The sequence below is a fragment of the Cupressus sempervirens genome, chromosome 7 (genome assembly GCF_028749045.1).
Source record: "Cupressus sempervirens isolate cs-2001-9-10 chromosome 7, ASM2874904v1, whole genome shotgun sequence".
NCBI classification, from domain to species: domain Eukaryota; kingdom Viridiplantae; phylum Streptophyta; class Pinopsida; order Cupressales; family Cupressaceae; genus Cupressus; species Cupressus sempervirens.
In genome coordinates, this window is record NC_143124.1 from 14,284,678 (window position 1) to 14,293,892 (window position 9,215).

The following is a 9,215-nucleotide window of genomic DNA, read 5'->3' on the forward strand; positions in this document are numbered from 1 at the left end:
AACAATACCGCTCGTGGTAGTATAACTGTGCACTAAAAATTAAATTTATAACTGATTGCTGTTTTGGATGGTTGTTTTTCTGCACAAAACATACAACAATTGCATTCCGTTACTTATTATTCAGCAGTCTTAGGAGTTAAAATGGCGGGCTTTAGCAAAGGATCTTTACTTGCTGATCATGGGGATGAGATTCATGTTAATAGTAACATCATATCGTTCCACCTGTGAAAGTGATGAGCCAATAGACTGAGGATTGTTTCAGAGATACATGACGAAGATACATTGAAGTGGGCTACGCATTTGCTGTATTGATGTAACAACACAAAAAAGATTATATAGCCAGAAGAGATTTCATGCGGAGTGATGCTGAGATTAATATATCTGTTGTATTGAACTCTTACCTTTCCGGTAATATTGAGTCTCTCAAGAGTGCTCAAGAGGTGGAAATCATTAATCCACTGAATGGGTTTGTGGCTGGAAGGATTGTGATAGTTCTTGGGAAATTGACGGAACTGTGCTTTTGAAGAAAAAATAGGTGTAGAAAAAATAGTTCTTTGACAATATATATTGAGCTGGTGATTCAAGTGATATGTTTTAAAGAGAACTAGTCAAGAATTGTGTCAGGTTTCAATGTATTTTTGAGTTGGTTCTTCAAGGAGAGTTGGTGCTCACTTATATAATCAGAAATGTGGATCAGTGAACATAACACTAATGAAAGCTATTTATGTGCCATAGTTTTTACCTGAAAGGGTTTTTCATGTGAAATTCATCATTTGCGTCTTGATGTTTGCACTCTCTATGTTTAATGTGGTTACATTTATTTAAAATTTTAAAATACCGATTCACCCCCTCCTCGCTCTCAGTATTTTCTGTTGCTCTTCAATTGGAAGCTCTTTGGATTAAAATTAGAATGCATAAAACTATGAGAAATTTAATAAATTAACATAAACAGAAGTAAATCACACTATACAGAAATACAGATTTATTGTGGAAACCTCAAGGTGAGGAAAACCAGTTGGAGGTGAAAAATGCTTATCTTCTGAACTTCATTAGAATGTTGAAATAGTTGCAAATGTGAGGCACATTTTGTGTTTTCTTCCTTCTTGGTGCAATTCGGTGTCAAACACCTAAAATTATGAGCTGTGTAATCTTCTTGGAAACTCCTCTTTTCTGCACTTCCTCTCTTTGTGCTTCTATTGAAGATATGCTGAGTATGGAATACCTTTGATGATCCAATTCAACCTCTTAATGTCCTTAAATAGAAGTTGACTTGTAACAGCAATTATTGAACTGTTGCTTCATATTCTTATTTGTTATTTCTATAGTTGGAATGAAATTATTTCATTCAAGGGACAACTGGTTAAATCACCACTCTGACAGTTACAAAATGGCCCCTTCAGTCATTATTTTGCCTTACATCTTGTGTTCTGAAAGCCTTATCTTTTAAATACATACTTGAAGCTATATGCTGTATTCTTTGAAGTGCATAAATTGTTGAGGGCAAATTGAATATTTAGAAATTCAGCTTTGGCTGCCAACAAATACTATTTTTGGTCCTACTAGATAACGTCATCTATGAGGCCAGAACTGGGCTCATCAAATTCAGACAGTTGACTTGAACAACTGATGATGGTGATGAACCAGATCTATTTTAAAATCAGGAGGCTGGCAGAATGTCTTTATTTGGGTAGCTTTTTTGCCTTATAAGGAGAAAACATTACATGCTTATTATTAAGGAGTGGCATCTATTGATTAATTTTAGACATTGGTTATATGGCGCTGAACTTAGTTAATTTAGCAGTGTTACAAGACTTGGACACTGCTCAGACTTGGCAAGCTGTTTTTTTTTTTGAGTCATCCTCTAAAATATAATGTTATTCATATAAAAATATAGGTTTTTTTGTTTCATTAACTTACTCACCAAAAATGACTGATTTAATTTCAGTTTTCTTTGCCTACAAAAGGACTGACTTGATTTCACTCTTCTGATTTTTTTTGCAAATCTTATTTGCATACGATGAGTTAAAGGAAATATATTTAGTTTCACCTTTTCCCCCATGGTAAAGTTCTTAGTTGAACCTTAGATTACTTCATAGATAAGCTTAGTAGTAAATTCTAGTAATTACAAGGGAAAGGTTATGATTTTCTTTAAAAATTTTGTTTTACATTTCTTCCTGTTCCTTAAACTGGGGTTTGATATATATTATAAAATATAATCATGCACTTGTGGAAATGTATATTTTGTTTCCATATTTCCCTAAATCTTGCATTCTCTTCAAACTAAAAAAGAGGAAATAAAACAGCTCTCACAGTGAAGGGGTTCATATACCTGGATAAGAAGAAAACGTTAAAAAAAGAGAACTCCGAATGTATAATGAGATCCACTATAGCATTGCTGGTCAAGCTACAGGCACATAGACTATTCCAGAGATCTTTCCTAATGGCACCCAAAAGGAGTGAATTTTTCAGCAGATCAAAGTATCATTAGGAGAACATTTTCTAGATATTGGCACCCTAAAACATGATTAAATCTGAGCTCTTAGTATCCAAACAGTAGAGTATTTATTACAGCAATGTCAAGCTTCAAAATAGAAGAAGAACCAAAATATGGCAGCCATTGGGAGTTATTGAGAAGCAGTAGTGGCATCTTCTTTTGTTGGTCTTCTCAGTATTTTGATGCCCTAAAACGTTCTGCAAAACTGCAATAATGGCATCTTAACATGGGCGGGTCTTCTTTGGGAAGTTAAGAAAATTTAATATTTTAAGATGCATAACATGCCAATGAAATCTACTCATAATTCTCCCATATCTACAAACAAATCTTCTGATTTGTTACATCTCTTCCTCTATGAAATCACCAAAATTGGCATGCCATCAATGGTAATGTTTTGCCTAGAAATAAAGATATTACATCAATTAACAAAAATAATGAACAAAAACACAGAAAGACACGGCAATTCATCCTGGGAAAATCCTCCAACTTGATGGGAAAATCCCAGCCACCCCAAAAAAAATACATCTCTAAAAATTGAGGTCAGAGTACAATGGTTTCAATTGTATACCAAACTCATCACACAAAACAATGATATATATCTTGAAATAAGAGACTCTTTATGTCATAACCGGAAGTCTTTTCATTTTCCAATGTATCTCTTCATATTTCCAAACACAAGTATATGAAAGAGCACCATGCAGGTAATAAGGACATCTCCCGCAGCTACAATCCATGGTGGTGACTAAATTTTTTTAAAAGCTCTTTACCCTTTGTAAAATTAAATCTCTGTTATCTTAACTAGTCTTCACTCTAGTCAACTGTGGGTTAAATTGCAGTTGGGTTTTCCTTTCCCATCTTTGTTTGTTTGCAAGTTTTTGTTTTCTTTAATTTTAGAGCATTGCCATCTGAATGACGCTGATAGCTTTAACCAGGAAGTCAAATATTTTAAAATTTCATTAGATCTACCTCTTAACAATTCCTTAAACTGGGCTTACGCTTAAAAAATTAAATATATCCAACAGGCCAACACATGCCTGAACTATTACTAAGGCGACATCCAACATTTAAACACAATGCAATGGACTTTAAAAGACTATCAACACAACACAATGTCAGTCATAGAGGATTTACCAAGCTTATCTCAATCAGCAAGCCCAAGGATGTGGAGTAGAAGAATTTGTAGCTACCATCACTTGGGAGTTGGACTGGATGATGTCAACATGTGATCTACAGCCTACACTTTATACCCCCTCTATTCACGTCTTGGCTTACCCAAACCTCCACCTGCATCCACAGGATAATTCAACAGCACTGGTACTCTTCTTAACATATACCATTACATAAACATTCAAGTCGATTAAACAAGAATTGCATGTGTAATCAGTACACACCACAAAATAAATATATTCTTCATCAGTGGAAATAAACAGAGACATATCAACTTGTTTTCATTATCCCTTGAGATAACATTTAGAATCAATGCATTTTCTATGGCATTGCTATGTTCATCATAGTACAGCTTAAAGAACAAATACTAGAAGATATTGATTCTTGAATGAGTAGGTACAGTAATTTTATGAAATAAATAATTTCTTCTCATTGTAACCCACTGAGTTTGCAGCCACCCTATGAGCAGTTATTGCTCACTCAAATTTTTAAAATGAACAGCATAGCAAATTTTTCGTTGTAAGATTTGATTGTTTTTAACCCATTTAGTCATTGAGAATAGAACAAAAATGCAGAATTATTCATTCTGAGTTGGAGAATCTTTGCGAGTAATAAAATTTCATTGTTCACATTTTCTAAAGCAGAAGGGGAATGGCAGGCCTTTGGACATTATTGTTGATCTTATTGCAAATGTAGCTTCTTTTCATTTGCCACGCTTTTTGACTATACAGTGATTCTGGTTGCAGTTTTTCGGCTTTCAAATATATATATATATATATATATATATATATATTTTATTAAATAGAAGGAAAATGTCTATTACTTTCAGTTGGTCATGCAAATTAATTAAAACATTAACAATACAAGTTTTCCCCAGTAGTGGTGTCACCATTTCCTCACATTTTGTTTAAAGTTCTCACTACCTAATGTGTAGAAGTGGAGCTAAATCATTCTCTCATTTGTTATTGCAGACAATTGCTGTTATGGGCAGTATTGCATACCTGATGGACACAAATGGGGAGTTCAGAAATTCATTCAGCGATGGATGGGATCGACTGTTGTCCAAGCATCCTATACCCTTCTACTATTGTTTTGGTTTGTTCCTTATATTTTGATTCAATTTCTCAAATAGGTTGTCTACTTATCCGTTATCTGTTATTGATTGTTGCAGATTATAAACTCAGAATTACATTTTGTTTTTGAAAATTTATCTTTGCTTGCACACAATTTGAATAATCCAACACAATTTGAAATGCAGGAGTTTTTGTTTTTTTCGTAATTCTGGGTATTGGAGGTCTGATAGTGCACTGTTCATCAGTCAACAACAATGATCCATGTATGGCAGGATGCCGCAATTGTTGTTATGGATGGGGTATTTTGGATTGTTTTCCAGCATCCATGGAAGCTTGTGGTGCACTCCTGGTTATTTTTGTAATTATTTTTGCGATCCTTGGCATTGCCTATGGGCTGCTAGCAGCAACAATGGCAATTCAAAGGATATGGCAAAGACACTATCACATATTGACAAAGAGGGAACTCACAAAGGTGGTTTTTTAAACTCATTTTGGACTTTGAGATCTACAAGACAAATAATTATCTATAATTGTCTTTATTATTTCCAGTTTCTGTTAATCTTTTATCTATTTACTTTTGCGTTGTATTCTGATTTTATTTTTAGGAATATGTTGTTGAAGACCTGCATGGACACTACACGCCTCCTAAGCTAGAACCAGAACATGAAGAACGCTTGAAAGCCTTGAAGCTCCTATAGGTCCATTTGAAAACCAATATGGTGTGTGTACCAGTTTGATATTTTATTTTCTTCCTTGGCCTTCTGGTAATTGGCACAACTATCTTCAGAAATGTAAATGTCTGTGCCTAGTAAGAATGTATAAGTTCACACTTATAGTAGGCCCAAGAATGGACTACTCTATGACTGTAAGTTAATTTCAACTATTCAATTTCTCCTACAGGTTGATGGTTTCATATCTACCTTCATTGGAACCATAGACCAAGGCAATGTGGCGGTATTAATTTTGATATCGAGTCTTCACCACTGCATTGCTAACATTGGCAACCAAGGCATGGTGCTTCTAATCTATTTGCTTCTGTAGCTATTTTGGATCTTTTAAGAGTACAGAAATCTATCAGTATAACAGGTGTTTATAAAAATTGATTGAAACATACTCTGAACTCAAAAAATCATGGCAAGTCTTCCCCTGTACAAAGAATAGTTCTGTTCCAAAATCAGAATGATTTGCATTCAAATTGAATATAACATCAAATAAAATTTGGAGGCTACTGACTTGGATGCTTTAGTAGCATTTTTGATGGGCTAAATATGTTTTCTGTATAATTAAATAGATTGTTAACAAATGGAAGTTAAAATACCATCATCATTTTACCGCTATCAATTTTAGTCTCTATTGTCTTCATTGGTTGATTGCAAGTTATATAGGTATTCTGATTACCTTTCATATTTAATATGTTCAGAAATGTTTAGTATTTGATCTAAGGATGATAGTATTGACTTCTTTAATATACTCAGAGATAAACATACTCTCAAGATGTATCCCTCCAAATCAAAGGCACAGTTGTATGCAATACTACATTTATAGTTTAGTGCAATGGTTTAAGATGTTCAAAATATTGACATTGATATCTTTTGTGCTTTAAAAAGGCACTAGAGATGGCATTACACAAATGTAATCATTGAGTTACTTCCCTGGTGAGTCTCCCCATGGAAGCCTTATTGTATATGACCTGAATCACTATATTTAATATTTGAAACCAAATTTATTTTAGTTTACATTTCTGTGGATGGGTCTTTTTACATATCGACTTTGTGACTACAATAACTTTCTTGAAAAGGGTAAAACTGAAAACTACTTGAATACTGGAGATACATGTGTTGAGATATTAAAAATCCATTGAATCTTTTATGCTGCTTTGTCGCTGGATTAAAAATAACTTGTTTGAGTTTGAATATGTATTGGCCGGAGCATTTCCATGAGTGAATTGAGTTTGCTTTTGTTTTAGCCACAACAATTAAAGTCTGAAAGTACTAGAAAAATCCTTTACTTTCTATTCCACATTGCCTTGTTTGTAGTGGCACCATTAAAATAGGACCAACTTCAGTGAAATGCATAGGTTGCTCTCTAGCACCACTAGCAAGGGAAGTGGTGGGATGCATGTTTGCGAACCGACAACATCAGGTGGAGAGTATTTTTTCAAGGGTATGTAATGATACCTTTCATCACAGCATCGTTCAATATGACTGTTTATAGAGGGGCACGGGTGAGTTGCGAGCAGGTAAATGGCACATAGGAGCACAACTACAACTACAACTACAATAATGTAATTGAAGCTTGTACAGGAAGCTGCAAAAAGCACCATAGTGTTGGGGTGTGATTTTAAAACCTGTTCAAATGAGTTTTGTTTCATGGCGGTGACTGAGGCTGGCAGGAGTTGTGATGGTGGTGGGCTAGAAGATAAGAAATGTTAGGCAGAGTTGAAGACTAAGGAAACAGTCACGAGTCTTCACGTGTGTTTATTGATGTTCAGAGTTTTAGACTTGTAATATTTAGAAGTCATTTTTGATTCCAATTTTGAAAACTATTTTTTTTTTCATAATTGGGGCTATGGATCAAATTGTTCCTGTATATTTTAATTTGATTAGTGGTTTCCACCGTAGAAGATAAGAAATGGTAGGCAGAGTTGAAGAGTAAGGAAACAGTCACGAGTCTATGAGTGTGTTGTATTAATGTTCAGAGTTGAAGAATAAGGGAACACTCGCAATATTTAGCAGTGTCATTTTTTGAAGCTCAATATTGAAATCTAGTTATGCCGAGAGGCATATACAATGGCAGCAACACTTCCCAGCACAAAGAATATTCCAAGGAATAATCCGTGTAAGGAAAAAAGATTTGGTGAGAGTTACAAACGAAATAAAAATACGGAATGCCATTTGGCAATCAAAAAGATTTGGTGAGAGTTACAAACGAAAGTAAAATACGGAATGCCATTTGGCAATCAAAAAGATTTGGTGAGAGTTACAAACGAAATAATAGGCCCGAAAAAGTAGGGGCGAAATAATTTCAATATGATTTTTTTTTTGTTAAATATAATTTTGCATGCACATTCATACTTGTTTTTTGTGGGGAGTGGGGGAATTTGAAACAAATTCGTGGAATGTGAAGAGACGTCTATTGGGGGATATGAGGAGCCTCTCAGAAGTTATAAAACCAAGGTTCACCATTTCATTTTCATTTTATGTTTTTGCAGGAAGGAAGAGGTGGAGGTTATTGGAAGATTAGATTGGAGTTTTTGAATAGGAGTAGATTGAAGTTTTGGAGTAACATTTTTGTAGGTGAAATTTCTATTTTTTATTTACATTTTCATTTAGATTTAGATGTAAATGTAAATTGAAATTCAAAATTAGTTATAATATTCTACTTTGATTTAGATTTCAATTTTAATTAATTTCATTTAGATTTAAAATTCTATTCATAACCATTTAGGCTTGCATTTAATAGTTTAGTCTTGCATGTTTGATTTAGATTTAGATTTGTATTCAAAATCTATTTGATTTATATATTTTATAATACTTCTCATTTACATATTTTAAAAGTGCATGTTTCAAATTAGTTTTATATTTGCATGTTTCATATTAGTTTTAGATTTTCATATTTCAAAATAGTTTTGGTTTGCATGTTTTAGATTTGAATATTTCATAATAGTTTTACATTTGCATGTTTCTAAGTATTTATATTTTCATATTTCAAAACATAATTTTATCATTAATCTGGATGAGAAAGTCACCATATCAATACAATTTATAGTTTATTAAAGTTAATGATTTATTTAAAGTAGATAAATCATATATTTAGTATATATTTTAACATTATTGAATTATAAAATAAAATAAAATTTCAAAATAATAGCTAGCCAAAATAATATTAAGCCAAATGGATGCTGAAATAATAGAACTTGAAAAAATAAGGCCAAAAAAATAGAATGCAAGAAAATAAGGATGAAATAACTTAATTAAAATTTTAAATATAAAACATTTTTTTTTGTTAAATATATTTTTGCATGCACATTCATGCTTATTTTTTCTGAGGAGTGGGAGAATTTGAAACAAGTTCATGGAATGTCAAAAGACATCTATTGGGAGATATGAGGGTTCTCTCATAAATTATAAAACAAATGCTCCTCATTTCATTTTCATTTTGTGTTTTTGCAGAGAGGAAGAGATGGAGATTATTGGAGCAATTAGAGTTTTTTAACAGGAGTAGATTAAAGTTTCATATAGTTTAGCCTTGTACGTTTGATTTAGATTTAGGATTCAAATTTTTTTTGATTGAGATATTTGATAATACATTTCTTTTGCAGATTTTTAATGTGCATGTTTTACATTAGTTTTAGATTTGCATATTTCAAAATACTTATAGTTTCCATGTTTAGATTTGTATGTTTCATAATAGTTTTATATTTGCATGTTTCAAAATATTTATATTTTTAATTTTCATAATTAAATTTAATCGTTCATGCG

General features: G+C 32.7%; 1 protein-coding gene across 9 annotated transcripts in view; it reads left to right on the forward strand.

Annotated features, from left to right (window-relative positions):
* Positions 1 to 5,962, forward strand: part of LOC149545176 (RING/FYVE/PHD zinc finger superfamily protein) — a 29,901-nt gene extending 23,939 nt beyond the window's left edge. For 6 of the 9 annotated variants that reach the window (XM_089790561.1, XM_089790559.1, XM_089790555.1 and 3 more), the window contains 3 exons: positions 4,633 to 4,756; positions 4,920 to 5,206; positions 5,340 to 5,962. In XM_089790561.1, the coding sequence (XP_089646687.1) occupies positions 4,633 to 4,756; positions 4,920 to 5,206; positions 5,340 to 5,432 (504 nt within the window). In that variant the 3' untranslated portion in view covers positions 5,433 to 5,962. The remainder of the gene's footprint in view (positions 1 to 4,632; positions 4,757 to 4,919; positions 5,207 to 5,339) is intronic. The other 3 variants (XM_089790562.1, XM_089790557.1, XM_089790556.1) reach the window with 1 other exon arrangement.
* The last annotated feature ends 3,253 nt before the right edge of the window (positions 5,963 to 9,215 follow it).